General features: G+C 35.7%; 2 protein-coding genes across 2 annotated transcripts in view; one reads left to right on the top strand and one right to left on the bottom strand.

Annotated features, from left to right (window-relative positions):
- Positions 1-11,720: 11,720 nt before the first annotated feature.
- Positions 11,721-12,534, bottom strand: LOC134659579 (U4/U6.U5 small nuclear ribonucleoprotein 27 kDa protein). The gene is made up of 2 exons (XM_063515242.1): positions 12,426-12,534; positions 11,721-12,343 (listed from the first exon to the last, which is right to left on the bottom strand). Exon 2 carries the CDS (start codon positions 12,335-12,337, stop codon positions 11,876-11,878), a length of 462 nt encoding a protein of 153 aa, XP_063371312.1. The 5' UTR covers positions 12,338-12,343; positions 12,426-12,534; the 3' UTR covers positions 11,721-11,875.
- A 729-nt stretch (positions 12,535-13,263) lies between these two features.
- LOC134659622 (protein hu-li tai shao) overlaps positions 13,264-17,716 on the top strand; it is a 98,370-nt gene continuing 93,917 nt past the window's right edge. The window contains exon 1 of the mRNA XM_063515304.1: positions 13,264-13,559. The gene's annotated coding sequence lies outside the window, so the exon portion shown is untranslated. The remainder of the gene's footprint in view (positions 13,560-17,716) is intronic.

The following is a 17,716-nucleotide window of genomic DNA, read 5'->3' as shown; positions in this document are numbered from 1 at the left end:
CGAATGAAACAAAGCAAAAGCGACTGTTCCAATTGAACATGGTTTAAGTTACATAGAACTGAATAGGTACTATAGGTAGGACCTTGGGCCTTAGGAGGATACATTATAAATATATTTACAGAAAAGGAGCGATGCCCCATAGCCTCCTTACAAGCGCAAAAAAAACTAGGGGCATTGCCCCTTAACCTCCTTAAGCGAGACCTACATAACTTATTGGAATATTATCTTACTAATATTATAAATATGTGAAGTGTTGTGTGTTTGTTAAAGGATAATTTACGTCCCGAATACATCCACTAAGGGGGGTGCGACGCGGTTTACAATGGGGTAGGCAGTAGGCAACTGTCAACGGTTTGCATAGATGGCGCCATCATAGCTTGCCCCTTTTTCTTTGAGATTTGTCTTAAAGGGCTGGCATCCAGGGCATTAAAAAAAAACAAAAATTTGACAAAATTCTAGGGATTGACAGGGCAAGCTATGATGGCGCCATCTGCTAAATACTTCGACCGGCCAACCGCATTTAGTACGAGAGTATTAAGGGAAAGGCGGTTGCCAGTTGCTACAAATGTAAGGTTCCAAAAAATTTCTCTGAAATTTCAGGAAACCTTCACATGAAATAAATACATTTTCCATTTTGGAAATGTAAAGTTTTATTCCCCATATAAATTAAATTTATGACAATTTTCCGATATTATCCTATAGGTATGAAAATTACGCAATTTTGGGAGATTTGTGACATCAGTAGTTGCTAGCAGAGGCATCATGATGTGTCTTTTAATTGAAAAACACGTTTTAAAAATAAGTCACGGCAAATATGTAACAATTATGAATCTAATACGATCATTTATATTCTTCTGCTTTCATAAGTAATAGTTTTTGATTTTAAAAAAGCGTTTTTCAATTAAAAGACATGTCATGATCGCTTACCTTCTTGCAAGTTCTTTCTAATGCTAAAAAACGAACTATAGTTGCAAGCAAGGCTAGTTTCAAATAAATTAAACCACTGTGGGCGGGCGTTTTTTTTTTGTTGTCCCAAACACTTTTTTTTCAAATTTGGGATTTTTTATGTTATTTCTACTCAGAGCGAATCACGAGCTCTTTCTATCCTAATAGGAGAAAAAAAGTGTCCCAAAATTTCCATACATTTTTCGATCTTTCCATTACGCGACCACCATACAAAGTCTATGAAAAATGGTGACGGAATGGAAATAAAAACCTTAGGACACTTTTTTTCTCCTATTAGGATAGAAAGAGCTCGTGATTCTGAGTAGAAATAACATAAAAAAAAAACAAATTAAAAAAAAAAAGTGTTTGGGACAACAAAAAAAAAAACTCCTGGTCTACCGGTCACTCCAATAGCATTTATCAGGATTGAATAATCCTAATGATCTCATGAATGTAAGATTATATAATTATGTTGAAATAATATATTGACATACTACAATGTGAGTTGTAAAAGTGTTAGTCTATGGGGTGTTAAAAACTTTGTGCTTCAGAATAATTCTCTATACACGACATTTTCAACGTTCTGTTTGGCCCGATAGTTGATGACTGGTAGAGAAGGCAATTATAAGTCCGCCGTTTGTACATTATTTTTATGTTTTGTGCAATAAAGTTTAGGTAAATGATATTGGTTGTCAACCGTGCTACTGTAGCTACCACCAGTTTGGCACTGACATAAACGCCATCGAGAACGTAGGTAATTTACTTTCTATGCATCTCGCTCGTACTCGCATATTAGTGCGAGCGAGATGTACAGAAACTAAATTACGTTTTCGATAGCGTATGTCAGTTTTGACACTGTCAGTGACTCAGATTGAATAAAACTTATGAAAAGAGCCATTTAAACGTTGCTCTAATTTAAAGCCATAGAGAAATATAGTAAGACAAGAGTGCTCACTCCATACATCAGTTAGACTATTAATTTCAGTGTCTACATCTAGCATCGAGTAGCGGAACTATCAGTACTGCTACTTGACAATAGGATGTAGCACCGACCGGAAAGTCTTATCTCAACAGCATGAGACTTTCCGGTCGGTGCTACATCTATTGTCAAGTAGCAGTACTGATAGTTCCGCTACTCGATGCTAGATGCTAATAGTCTTTTTGGTCTGTTTATACTACAACGGTTTCACTCACTTGAATTCAAGTGAGTGAAACCGTTGTCGTATAAACAGTTTAAAATATGTCTCACGAAAGTTTAATATCGATGAGTCTTTTTGGTACTAAAACTGATGTATGGAGTGAGCAATCTATTTAAAGCCCAAATTTTTTAACATTTCATAAACTAATTGACATTGTTGTTTGGTATGGTTTCATAATAAGATAAATAATTGTGACGTTATCTATGAAAAGGGACCTTATTGTCGATGGCGGTTACTCCATTATTAACGATGCTCCGATATAAATACAATGCCGCGCGACGCTGTGCGGCGTAAGCGCCATCGACAATAAGGTCCCTTTTCATAGATAATGCCCCAATTTTCAATGTATATAATGTCATATCAATATTATATTACACTGGCCGGCAAAGCATTGTCTGCCGAGTAAAGTTTACCATAGCCGAGCGCCAGCGAGGTCGCAATATTCACGAGTCAGTCTATGCCTGTTCTCAAGCCTGTAATAAATTATAAATGAATTGTAATTAATATAATACGGCAAAATTAACCTACACTTGAGTTCTAATTTATAAGAGATGTCACGTATGTGTAAAACTCCTTTTTTAAAGTTGGTTTAAGCTTGCGTGTTATGTCATCTATGTAATGTTTAGATAGACATGTTTATGTAATAAATCACTAATTTAAAGTAAAATGGTATTTTATTTATTGCGTTCCTATTCCTAGGTTATAATTTTTATTGTCCGAGCGAAGCGAAGGGCTCCATTGCAGGTTGGGCAAAATGCTTACGTCCGGATTTTTTCGTCTAGTCGTATTTTTCAACCGATTCTTGTGAGAATTATAAGCTATACTATCATAAAAAGAGAGTGGTAACTCCATACATCCGTTTTCTTACCAAAATGGGAATTGTTTCGTAGTCGACATCTAGCGTCAAGTAGCGGACATTATCAGTTCTGCTAGTTTACAATGGATGTCGCGGCAAAGTAGAACTAATGCTCAACAACTTTCAGCTAATTTTATAACCGGATGCACCGGAAGTCTATTTTCAATTCCTGCTTATAATATTAGTTGTAAATTGTTTTAGTAGTACATTTTTTGTCAGTAGCGTAACTTATGCCATCTGGTGTCAAGTAGCGGTACTGATAGTTCCACTACCTTGACGTTAGATGTCGACTACGAAATAACTCGTGTTTTGGTAAGAAAACTGATGTACGAGGGGCGTTCAAAATATTCTCGGTATTGATATCTTACGACCTCTTCTAAAATTTCTTTCGTTACTGGCCGCTAAGGTTTATTCATTGACATTAAAAAAAAGTATAATTCGAACCGAGATAGTCTTTTGTTTTTCTGCAATTGCTGAACAAACATGAACATCCTGTGCGAATTGACAATGTTAACTAAATTAGAACATCGATGCGTGATAAAATTCTTGACAAAACAGGGTAAAAATCAAAAAACCATAAAAGAGGAAATGGATTGTGTTTACCGTGAGTCTGCTCCTTCTTTATCTACCATTCAAAAGTGGTCAAGCGAGTTTAAACGCGGAAGGGAGAGTATTGAAGATGACCCTAGACCTGGCCGGCCTGTAGTAGCTACTTCACAAGAAAATATTGATAAAGTGGAAAAACTTATATTGGAAGATGGTCGAGTGAAGGTAAAATCTATAGCACAAGTAACCAATCTCTCTATTGGTACCGTACATGATATTATCCATGACCATCTTAATATGTCAAAAGTAAGTGCAAGATGGGTTCCGCGAATGCTGACTCGGCTTCAAAAAGACATGCGTGTAGCTTGTTGTTCCGATTTTATTGACCTGTGCGGTGAAAATCCTGATGAGGTGCTGCAAAGAATAGTTACTGGAGATGAAACCTGGGTTCATCATTATGACCCAGAGAGTAAACAAGAGTCCATGCAGTGGCACATTAAGGGTTCAGCTCATCCCAAGAAGTTGAAGGTCATCCCTTCAGCTGGCAAGGTCATGGTCACGATATTTTGGGATTGTGAAGGAGTATTACTAATCGATTATAAAGAAAAAGGTGTAAATATCACAGGACAGTACTACGCTAACATTCTACGTCAATTAAAGGATGTAATTAAAGAAAAGAGGCGAGGAAAGTTAACCAAAGGTATTCTGCTTCTGCATGACAACGCCCCCGTCCATACTGCTCATATTGCCAAGGCAGCTATTGTTGAACGTGGGTTTAAAACTGTTACTCACCCACCGTATAGTCCGGACTTAGCCCCCAGCGACTTCTTTTTGCTCCCCAATCTTAAAAAGGATCTGCGTGGAAATAAATTTTCTGACGATGAAGCATTGAAGGCGGCAGTGGAGGAGCATTTTTACACGAAAGATAAAAAATATTTTTACGAGGGATTAAAAAAAATAATTGATCGATCTTTTAAGTGTATGAACATAGGGGGGGAGTATATTGAAAAATAAAAATATCAAACTTTTCGTACTTGTTTGTTTTCATTCTCATACCGAGAATATTTTGAATACCCCTCGTATACCACTCTTTCTTTACTTATATCCTCCTAAAGCTTTGGTTTCCTCCGAATGCGGTGCCGTCATATAGCGGCCGTCTCCATACAAATACTACGATATCCATATTTAGCCGTATTATTTAGTATGGAGACGGCCGCCATATGACGGCACCGCTATCCTAGGAAAACCGATCTTAAGGCCCAACGAAAAATTGAGTATGTAGTACTATGTAGTCATTACGGACCCTACTACCCTAGTTCTACCAGTAGTACTATTGTTTTATACTCATTCAGACCCAAGTACTTAGAAGACTTTTTAAATGTTATTGTACTTATAGAGCACCTTGTACAACACTTCGTTTTTTTTTACGAACTTGTTAAAGGGCTCACAAAAAAAACAGTCCTTTAGAAGTTCGTACACGCCAATTTCAATAAGCTCGAAATTTGAAAACAAAATGATGGGTTTTCTATTAAGAGTATTGAGTGCGAACTACTGGTAGGACCATGGTACCCTATGACTACACAATTGTTGTAGGAGCTGGGTCTGAATAACAAAGTCAATAAGTACTATAGGTAGGGCCTTGGGCCTTAGGAGGATATTTCTCTATGATACTATACGTAGAATTACTTTCCCGATTCAGTTTTTGAAAATTGCTCATCATGGGGGAGCAACGGCGGTTCGCGAGGCCACAGAGAAATGTAGCATAGAGTTCTCACTCCATACATCAGTTTTGGTACCAAAACGCTTGTTTATGTTCGTAGTCGACATCTAGCGTCGAGTAGCGAAGTTATCAGTATAAGGATATTTGTATAAGGTAAATAAAACGAAAAAAAGTTTATCCAAAATGATTTTATTACAGTTTAAACTTGCCCTTGCATTACATAAAATATATTTTGACTTTAAAGCACTCATAAAAACAATAAGATATTATTACATAACATAATCATTTAGCATCACTAAAGCGCCATTTGCACTAACCCGAGGTTAACCGGTTAAACTGTTAATCGTGTCAATTTACAATGGTAACCATGGTAACTCCAGGTTTAACCGGTTAACCCCTGTGTCAGTGAATGGTGCAAGTGGCCCTAAATATTATTTCAGATGTGTACAATTTGGCAAAATTCAGTTTTAATGATTATGTCATGTAATATGACAAATGCTACATTTTGAGAACAGCCTATATTACTGAAAGACCTTTGACACAGATTTTTGGGCGTTTTCAAAATGTACATCACATATTTTACAACTAAAATAAATACTAAATTAGGTTTTATATATGTTTTTATCTAAACTATACTTAAATCCAAAAATGCCAAGGGCACACAATTTACAGACTAATATTTTTATACATTTTTAAACCAAAACGAGTAACTTATTTTTATTAATGATACATAAATCATGGTATATACAAGTGGGAATGAATCTTCACATATAACGTGATATGTTACTTTTAAATAAACTGTTTTACTTTTAATTTACTTTACCCATAATAAAAACTACAAAGAATTTAATGTAGGAAGAATTTTCGAGTTAAATTTTGAAATTGAATGTTAGTAAAGAATATTACTGCGGTACTAATGACGTAAGTACTCAAAATTACAAAAAAAAACATTTGAACATGATAACAAAATATATACAATCAATTCAAATAGAAAAGAAATATTAGTCAGAATGAAATTAGTGAAAACATTACAGTATATTATCAGAACGTGTTTTAATTCTATAATTTTCCTGTTCTGAATGGTTAAAAATAAAAACAAGTTCTAACTTCAGAATCTTCAAAACATAAACTTAAACTGTTTTATTTTTGTTTTCGACTCATTCTAATAAAAATAATAATGATTCATCTAATCTTGATCAAGTAAGGTAAACGTACTAGTGCTCGACATGCTAATGCCCAATAGATGACACCCTGCTGTCACCTCTATTGACAATGACTTAAGTATCAAGATGACATTTACTGGGACCGCGTCGAGCACCAGTACGTTTACCTTATATTGTTGACAATTTGATCATAAATAGTAGATAGTTGTAATGTTACTTGGTAAATATAGAAAAACAAGTGTTATGGAAAACTAAGATGGCATTTTCCTTTCTGATACTTTATTACAACAACCTTTACCTTCTCAAAACGGTTTACGTACTGTTATCAACATTTTGCTAAGGTAAATGTGGATAATTCCGTCATAGGGACTATTCCGTCCACGAGCGTATAGGTATTTCTTTAATTTTCAATCGTAGGAAAAAAACGATCTGCTTTTGATTGCTGAAACTAAAAGCAATCGCTGCTTTGTCGATGAAATTATCAATTTTGTTCGTTGTTCGAGAAAAACGCTAGTAGACGGAATAGGCCCTATGACGGAATTACCCACATTAACCTTATTGATATTTTGAGAAAATAAAAACAATATTTTTCTGATACAGTCTTGCAAGAAAAAGTGTTTTTTTCATTGTTGATAAAAGCTAAAGTAGAATGCATACAATGGGCAATACAATGTAATTCAGTTTGCATATGCATTGCCTGTTGATATTTTTACAAATAGTTTGTGAAAAATCCTTTTAGCTTTATCAAAGACATAATTCCTTCGGTATATTTCAGTGATAAAAATGACCAGTTTTGTCATTTTCAGTGTATTTTTGTATTTTAGATTCATTCAAAAGTGTGGGTGGTGTGACAAGCGTTTCGGAGTCGGATTCGCCACCAAAGTTACGGTACATTTAGACGGCGCGCGAACTCGTATACGATTTTAGTTACATTGCTCAAATGACGCAATGTAATGAAACTCGCATGCGAGTTCTCGCACCGTCTAAATGAGCCCTCAATTACATATCATTATAGATATATGTTGCTGGCAGTGCCCCCCGCGCGCCGCGGGTGCAATATATCAGTAAAAAATATCAACAATTGTATAAAACTGTATATTATCGGCTATGGCATCTGCGTCGACAGAGTATAATATCGTCAAACCATATTTTGCTTTATTGAGATCTTTTTATCATGTTGAAAACACGATATGATTAAATTTAAATGTCAGTATGCCAGAAGGCTACTTAAAAGAAATCTTTTTTAATTTAAGGTTCATCCACACCGCAGTTAAATTTCCGGAGCAACACAGTAACATTAGGTAAGTTACCTAATATTACCGTGTTGATCTACAAGTTAACTGCGGTATGGACCTTAACAGACAAAAAATCTACAACATTTTAAAAAGGTTTATAATAAATTCAAATTTAAATCTCAATAAAGCACTGCACAAAATGTCTACACTATAAAACAGCTTAGCATTCTGGCAACATATGACCTGATGATATTTGACTCTGGCAACCCAGACTTGACTATTGTACATGTGGAGGACAAGGGGGAATGTGAGTGTGTGTGTAAATAACTCTGTATCTAAGGCTATGTGTGTGGCGCGGGGCGCGGGAAACGGAACAGGGCAGGCAGCGTTCAGTCTTATTAAACAATCTTGTACCTTCCGATGGAAATGTGGAGAAATTCAAATGCAATACTATTAAGCTTAGAATAAATTTGAAAGTGGAAAAATTACTGTCTTGTCTTGTTGTTCTAAGCTTGATAGCATCGTTCGCAGACGTTACTGCTTGTTAAAAAATTTAAATGCATAAAATCTAGTTGGATTAAGCAACTCTGCATGACATTTGCTAAGACAAAGTGTGAAATGTCATTATAAACGTCAATTTGTATAAAACAATGACGTAAAGTGAGAACTTATGTTACGGAACTGACTGCCTAGCGACAGCAACAACAAATTCTACAGAGTTGTTGGGATTTAGAGTTGCTAATAAGCTTAATCATCGATTTTCTTTCGCATTTTCTCGAAATCCTCATCAGAAGGTACACAGATTAATATTAGTGGCAGATTCGACTCGTAGCGCTTCTTGGTGTGTGTACCCGGTGCACAATGAGCCACGGGTACACAGTGGACCGGACCAGTGCGGGCCGCGGCTGCGCACTGGGACTGTTTAGCGGGCTTATAACTAGCTTACGATTAGTGTTCTGCCAGGAGCCTTAAAATTTGTAATCAATAGTGTTGAGGAATAAAGATCTAGTTATTTATTCAAAAGCAAGGACGCTATGCACGAAGAATTGCGTACATTGACGCAAATGTTCCTATCTCTATCGCACGCGCGTAATTATATTGCTATCCTGCCCATGTGCCAGCGGTCAAGGCCACTGTGCGAGCGGGACTACGATATAATTATGCGCGCGCTATAAGAGATAGGAAATAGCGTCCATATTTTAGAAAATGCAATGCAATGGATGAGAATTTATTTCAAAAAACGAAATTTGATCTTGGTTATCAGTTTACAATTTACATGTTCATTCAACTGTTGTAGTTTATTTTTATATTTTCATTACTCCGAGGTAAACTTTGATTTGAATAGTGACTAGTAGTTTCTTTTTAAGCTATATTTTTTTAAATTCAATTTTTTTTTACATTTCTATTTTAATGATTTAAAACTTTTAAGGCACTTGGCAAAACAAGAGTGTAAAGCCTGTGTCTGGCTTAATGTTTCAGGAAATATATGTAGAGAAGTTCCCATGATTTAAAGAAAATGGTGTTTTAAACAATCACATTAACAGATTACCAACCCTGCATTATATATTATTGATAAATCTGTTAAATGTAAAAAGATAAATATTAAATTAACATGAATATGGAAGACAACTATCAAATCTAAATAAAATCAAAATGTTATGCAAGATGGCACCAGTGACCGACAGGGCACCAGTATCCAACACACCTATTTTTTATCCAAGAAAATGAGGGTAGGAATCCGATTTCTTAATGTGGCTACACTGAAGTAGCTGCAGTGTTGCCGCATTGGGAGATCAGTTTCCTAGCCTTATATTCTGTGATAAAAAATATGTGTCGGGTACTGGATCTCTGTCGGTCACTGGTGCCACTACATTACTTTGATTATAAATTCAAAACTACAAAATTAGCAGTGGTCTCCGAGATGTAGTCTTCGAGTATAAAAATACAAACATTAATTTGCAAATGTTTTCGCAGTAGAGATATTCAAGTCTAGACACAGGCCTCACCTCAGTAAAACATGTTAAACATTGTCATAACACTTATGCTAAGTAAAAAATGGAATCAACACATGTTACATGTGAACACACTTATTTAGGGCGGCCATTTTGTTTTAATGTGTATACTTTGCAAAAATGTAGTTTTATCGTGTACTGAAACAAAAAAATAATTATAAGTATAGCCATAAATGGAATCAAAACCATATGCCAAGTAATGCAATATGGATACTCCATTTGAAAATTATTCAGAAATTATGAAATTTTCTTCTAACATGTTTGCCGATGTTGAAGTCTACAAATACAATGTAGGTGATAAAACGTATATTATTTAACAGTTACAACATTTTATAACTGACCAGGCTGAACTAAGCTCATGGTTTAAGGTGTATCCACTTCACAGTTGACTTCTGCAGAGCAACATTGAGCAACAGTAAGTAGGTAAGTTGCCTAATGTTACCGTGTTGCTCCACAAAATGTGTACTGCAGGGTTTACTAATGAATGGGCCAAAAACGTTTCCCAAAGTATCACATCCCAAACTATGTTTCCCAAATTATCATTTCCCAAAAAAATGTTTGGCAAAACAACTTATCGCAATTTTTCAGTTAGCAATAGTCTTTTTTGGCAAATTATTGTTTAGCAAATAATTACTTGGTCAAGTTTCATTTTATCAGGTATTATTTAGTCAAATGTATCATTAAGCATAACTTACATGTCCCAAAATATTACATGGCATACAATTTACATACCAATAATAGAGGGCAGTATTTTTATTTTTGCTTTCATTTGAAATACTTTATCCCGACCTTGGTTTTTTTTTATCATTTTGGTTATGTTTTATGCAAACGGATGTAATTTTTTGAACCATGAATTCTATGCATTTCGCTCTTACTGACATATTAGTGCGAGCGAGATGTAGGTACTATAGAAAGTAAATTACATGGTTACGTATATGTCAGTGTTGACACTGTCAGTGACTCATGGTTCGGGGTACTGAATGGTAACCGTAAAGTTCCAATTTTAAAAGGCACGTATTACTAATTAATCGAATTTGGGTAGTTTAAATAAATAGAAATGGCTACTAAAATTAATAGTTTGGCAACAAAAACGGAGCCTTAAAATATATCAAAATGAGTTGTATTTTAATGCCGTTACAGCTTTTGATTATTAATTTTTAGACAGGTACCAAGTATTTATTTGGCAACTGAATTAATATATTGGAGACCATTTATGAAGCACATTTAAAAAAGAAAACGGCTATCTATTAATTAAAAAATTAAGTTCTTTTAAAATATTTTGTTTAGTCATTACACGGTCAACCTAACACGCTCCTCCTCGCTTCGCTCGTCGTCGCACCTATCTGTTGTCTCTAGCAGAATACAGTGATAACTATTGAAATAAGTAATTAAAAATTTAAAGATCTAATGGTATGACATTTCGATGATTAAAAATTTAAAAAACATAGTAATTTTTTTGGTACTGCATTGTACCTACCTACTATAACTTAATTTATGAAGATTACCCCCAATCTGCATTACACAGAACTGTGATTTTTTGTATTATTTCCAGTTAGAATCACGAGCTCTTTCGACCCTAATACGAGAAAAAAAGTGTCCCCAAAATTTCATACAAATACAGTAAAAACGAACGAACGAACGAATTTAGGTTCAAATTTAAATAGTGATGCCTATTTGCCAAATCTGCGAAGTAACAATTTGAGCAAACATCTTTTTGGAATATAATATTAGCCAATAAAAAACGTTTGCTAAATAAGTTTTTGTCCTAATAACATTTGACAAAGTAAAATCATGCCAAATGATAATTTGACCAAATAAGTTATTGCGAAATGTAACTTTGCTAAAGGTTCCTTTGGGAAATGAAACTATTGCGATAAGTTTGTTGGGAAGTGAAATTTGGCGAAATGTATTTGGGCCAAACGGAAGTACACCGTACTGCAGTGTATGTATAGACCTGTATAAAAATAGGAAGTAAAATCCCATTCATATATTATTGAAGTGTTTCAGATCCTATTATAAATATGAAATAGCCACTATGACACATTTAAGACATTGAATATGCCTCATAGCCTCCAAATAACAATAGTGTGTTCACATACAACATTAATATCACAACGACATTAAAAATGTCAAAAAAAACTTGAGAAAACTGAAAATTCTATAGAAATTAGATTGTGCGGAACCGTATACGGGTCGGTGCTACGCGACAAAGTCCAACGGTCGATTGAAACCTCCTTTCCTATTCATGTACTGTCGGTACTTTCGTTTTAAAACAACGTGGACATCACCTTCAACATTATCTTCGACTTTCTTACCTTTTGTCGTGTCGAAACCGCAAAAGCCCATAACTTTCAACATTTCTTGTTCCTCGGGAGATTTTCCCTCCAAATCAGCAGGGGTGACGATCGGGCGCTCCCCAAAAGTCTTCTTTTTAGCTACAAAAGACGAAGACGGCCCTGGGGAGATCGAACGCGAACGGCGTCTTCTTGCGGGCGAGGGCGACCTCCTGCGGTCCGGGGAGCGTCGTCTGCGGTCTAGGGAGCGAGACCTGGATCGCGTGCGCGGTCTTCGCCTCTCGCGGTCCCGGTCCCGGTCGTGATCTCTGTTTCTCCGCCGATCTAACCGATCTTCCCGCCGCCTTGGACTTGGCGACCGACCCATATTTCTCTGCGAAAATAGATGATTGTAGCTCAAATATGTGTTATAAGTAAACGGACTAGTAAACAATCATTAATAGCGTTAAGCTTACCTTTGTTTTATGTCAACAGTTTTAAAATTTTGAAATTAAACAAAAAGATAACAGTAACGCACAACCTACGCGTACGCCATTTTTGCAAAATGTGCTGCAGCGTTTTGTTCATTCGTTCGTTAGCCAGGGGGTCATGCATTGTCAATTCAAAATGACAAAACGGTTATTGAAACTTTGTTACTCAATTATTATTTTGTAATTTATTCAGTTTGTATCTAAAATTTAGATAACACAATTTTGACAACAATAAAGAAAAAACGACTGTTAAAGATAAATATCTTATTTGCAGTGCAATAATTATTATTTGCAGGTTTTTGCAAGACATTTACTTAAAGCATAAACAAAACGGCACACGTTCCATTCTACGCAATTCAGGCACTACAAATTCAATTTGGGCGAATGCGTGGAACGGAACTATAATGTTGCTAGTTTATAGAACAAATAAAATAGTGGGGTAAAGATTAAATTAACATTTATTTACTTCATTTACTAATCAGAAATCAAATATACAATAAATTACAGATATATGAATCTATATACCTACACGAATTCATATTAAAAGTTAAATGTGTCTACAATGTCCTTATGAGCGCCAGAACCTTATGTTGGGATTGTTGAGTTGGATGCCATGTTGTTGTGTTTGTGGACCTCAAGTCTGCAATATTATCCATTAGTAGCGATTGTTCTTTATATTAATAACAAGTAAAATAGCATTTTTTTTCTTTTCACAATCCTTTTTTTACTTTAGTATAAGGTATTTTTAAATTTCGTATGGCATCCCTCTATTATGACCGCAGCGCCATCTGGCTTGTCAGGCGGTTGTATTGGAACTAACATGCGCGACAGCAGCGACGCTGCGACCGTGCGGCAACGAAACGAAACTACGACATCGATCTGGCGGCGGCTGGTTGACGGGCCTGTGCGAACGAATTACGGAAATAAACGCGTTGACGCGTAATGTCGGTGGTGCTAGTGCATTAAACTATACTGAATAACGTTCTGTGCATCTAGATATTATAATGTTACTTCGTTTATGTGCTTAGTGAAAGAAATATAGCTACTCGCAAAAAGTGAAGTGATTTGGTGTAGTGTTCTCAGGAAAACCTGACTTAACGCCTTTGGAGTCGACTGCCGGTGCGTATTGCGTGCGATTAGCATTCATTGAACATGAAAATGTTTTAATTTCTAATTAGAACGCTATTGTTAATGCAGGAAATGCTTTCTTTTGCTGGAAGTCATTTAGGGTGTGTCTGGTGCTTGGTCCGAAATGGGTCATTTATTGTAGGAACGATGGTATTTGCGGGCAAGCCGCCGATTTATCGGGACGTCCGCCGAGCTTTTTATCTCATTGACATATTAAAACACCTTTTTTTCTTGATGTTTTTTCCGAGTTTTATGTGGAAACTAATGAAAAACGGCATTGAAAATGGCTTTAAAGTAGAGTAAGAATGTGTAGGTGATGTATATTTGGGCGTGCCATTTATCAATTGCATGTTATCTACCTCAATAAGACTATGACATCATCGTCGGGTGCGGGCGTATTGCTAACCGGCCGTGTTTGAAACACACCTATATTCTCGAGAGGATATAGAACGCGTAGCATTTTATTTCCGGTGGGTTTATAGAACAAAATTTAGTTTGACCCTTGGGTCAACCGATTGGGTTTGGATTGGTCACAGATAGTAGTTTCACGCTCTTGAGTTAGTACGAGTATAACTACAATGATTTAATCAAGGCCTGAGCTTTTTTATTACGAAATTGCAATAGTGCAGCAATAGCAAGGTGTGCTTTTGCATAAAAGGTCAATAAGAATATGCATTGAATAACAAGATTTCTGATCAGTACTTAGCATATTTTTGTTTACAATTATGGTAATCTATCACAAAATATTGAAATTTATATTTTAATTATGTTTTTTTACTTTTGTTTAGTTCCCATCAATGATGTAGTTGCTAATAGAGCAATTTTCTTTTTATCTTTATGTTTCATGACACAGAATAATTTCTAGTGTGACAATGATTAATTAATCATTAATTTTATAATATTTTAATCTATGTAATCACTAATCAATCATTTACAATAGGAATTTACTTCCAAGTTTCCAACCAAGTTGACTTACAAAAAAAGCAATATGACTTGACCGCTGGCCGGAGGCTAGAAATCCTGCAGGATGAATAGGATGATGTAATTTTTAAGTGACACAAACCTTGATTTTATTTTTATGACATGCCATCACTGTTATTAAGTTATATGGTCTTTAAATTTAAAAGGCTATAAAAAAACCTTATTCTGATTGTGATTGTTATAACAAATTATTAATTATTATTATTAATTATTAGTGGTTATAATGATTTTTACTAAATGCTCAAACAAAAACCATTATAGTAACCATAACTTGTAGAGTCAGACCAAGCTAATTCTGCAGCGATTTTGATAGCACAGATTGTGCAACTGTTATGTTTTATGTGTAAAAAAACTGGTATTGCCTAAGTATGTTGTTCGCATTGGGCAGATTAGAGGGCTTAGCTAAGATGCCAAGCACATTTTGGCTAAGCACCCAGGTCTCCCAATGAGAATATTTTAATTACTTTACCTATAAAGTACCATCATATAATAATATGATCACGGGCCGGAATTCTCATAGCTAAAGATTATTTTATTGACAATCAATATCTGACACACCACGTAAGATTAATGTAATTTTTTTATTGTGTTTTCTCACTCATTTACAACATGAGGCAAAATAATTTAATCAATACAATATAATAAAACCAATAGGGCATGTTACCGCAACTGGAGTTATCAATTTGGTATGATAAGGAAAGATTAAATTATGTGCCCAATACGGTTTATTTGTTGATTGTTGCAGTTCAGCGGTTTTTATTAGCTTTAAAATATGTTATTGTTATTTTTTACATTTTTTATTCAACATCTGTTAAATTTTAGTGTTTAATGTTGAATGTTAGCATAAGAGAAATTAAATAAGCTGAAGAGTGCATACACAGATTTTTTTGTAATAATTTAATAAGTTACATGGGAGGTATGATATTACTTTGAATACTATAGTTCGTTTTTTAGCATTAGAAAGAACTTGCAAGAAGGTAAGCGATCTTGACATGTCTTTAAATTGAAAAACGCTTTTTAAAAATCAAAGACTATTACTTATGAAAGCAGAAGAATATAAATGATCGTATTAGATTACAAATTGTTACATATTTGCCGTAACTTATTTTTAAAATGTGTTTTTCAATTAAAAGACACATCAAGATTGTTTACCTTATTTCTAATGCTAAAAAAAACGAACTATATAATGGATGGAATCATCATCATGGAACACATCATCATCATCTTCCTCGCATTGTCCCGGCATTTTGCCACAGCTCATGGGAGCCTGGGTTCCGCATGGCAACTAATCCCACAATTTTTTACCAAAGCGACTGCCATCTGACCTTCCAACCCAGAGGGGAAACTAGGCATTGTTGGGATTAGTCCGGTTTCCTCCACCGAAAAGCGATTGGTAAATATCAAATGATATTTCGTACATAAGTTTCGAAAAACACATTGGTAAGAGCCGGGATTTGAACCCGCGACCTCCGGATTGCAAGTTGCATGCTCTTACGGCTAAGCCACCAGCGCTTAATCAGAAAATTAAGATATTATCACTTATTTTTCGCCAAATTCCCGACGGTTGTCATGCCGCATAACACGTCTCGTTATTAACAACCACACAGCCGCCGGACCGTTAACTCATCCACTATTTATGTACTTGCATTGTCCAGTTTTTGTGCTAATGTCGTTTTTTCGCCGTTTACACGAACCGCCGTCTAAACGGGTAATCTCACAAAGGCAAGATTGCTCGTAAAATTACGAGACGTGAGCACAATGTTTTTTGCTTTTAACTACTTTTTGTCATATGATAATACTAGTGTTTTGGCCGAAGATTCGGTTTCGGATAAAAAACTGTCGGCCCTTTCTGTTAATCCAGAGAAGAAATCACTACATATAGTTCGTTTTTTTAGTATTAGAAATCAGGTAAACAATCTTGATGTGTTTTATAATTGAAAAACATATTTTAAAAATAAGTTACGGTAAATATGTAACAATTATGAATCTAATACGATAATTTATATTCTTCTGCTTTCATAAGTAATAGTTTTTGATTTTTAAAAAGCGTTTTTCAATTAAAAGACATGTCAAGATCGCTTACCTTCTTGCAAGTTCTTTCTAATGCTAAAAAAAACGAACTATAGTATAAAACAAAGTCGCTTCCCGCTGTCTGTCTGTCTGTCCCTTAGATATGAGCGCCGCGCCGGCGCGCCGCCGCCGCCGACGAAATTTTCGCGCCGCCGCCGCCGACGCTGCGCTATCAGCGTGGCATCGGCGTGACCTTGGTAGCTAGTACTACTTTCAGAATCAGATAATATGTTTTTAATCGAGTTTAGATCATTAACGGCGCCACTTCAAATAGTTTATAGCCATTCAAAAGGTATTTTAGGCCCAATATAATTCAAAAATATCGAAGGCAAATGCAAACTTATCTGTCTAGTAATCGCGCTACTAGTCTTGGGAAAACGAAATTATTTAATATCAATTTTAACATCAATATGCTTGTAATAAACATACTGATTTCCTTCCATTTTTATTGTGGGACATTCCACATTACAATTTATAGATTGTATATATACGATAGTCAATAGACATATGTCAATCACAATGAAAAAATTAACTGTGATCAACTCTGGCTAACGTGAGACTCGAACCCACATCTTTGGATTACCGATCCAATGCATAACTAATTTTGCCAGCTAACCATCATCATTTACCGCGAATTTAACCATTGCAAGCATGGTTAAACGTCTTTAAAAGGTATAAAATTGGGTTAATTTTGAGATATTAAGCGTTTCCACGTCCAAACGTCCGGCCGTTGGCTTCGCACGGAAGGGCGTCGGAATCGGGTCTCAATTAAACTTGGCCACTGTTCAAATTTCAAGCTTTGCTCTCTCACAGCTCAATCTTTGGCTGTGCATCGCTCGCATGGAATTAAACCGCTATCTGAACCTGCAAGTTTTTGGCCCTGGTTGGAGCTCAACTTTCGGCCTGTTTTAAAATGCTTGAGCATTGGGCCTTATCCGATCTTAGCTCCATTGCAGCTCGGCCTTTGGCGTCGCACGAATGCGCCCGCAGGAAAGCTCCAGATCTCTTTAACACTATGGCTTCAGTCTTTATCGGCCTGTACCCTCGCTCTGCTCTCTAGCAGCTCGGCCTCGCACTGAAGCGCGCCGCAATCGGCG

This window comes from Cydia amplana, chromosome 25 (genome assembly GCF_948474715.1).
Source record: "Cydia amplana chromosome 25, ilCydAmpl1.1, whole genome shotgun sequence".
NCBI lineage: Eukaryota > Metazoa > Arthropoda > Insecta > Lepidoptera > Tortricidae > Cydia > Cydia amplana.
The sequence above is the reverse complement of the archived record's forward strand: the minus strand, read 5'-3'. Positions and strand labels throughout refer to the sequence as shown.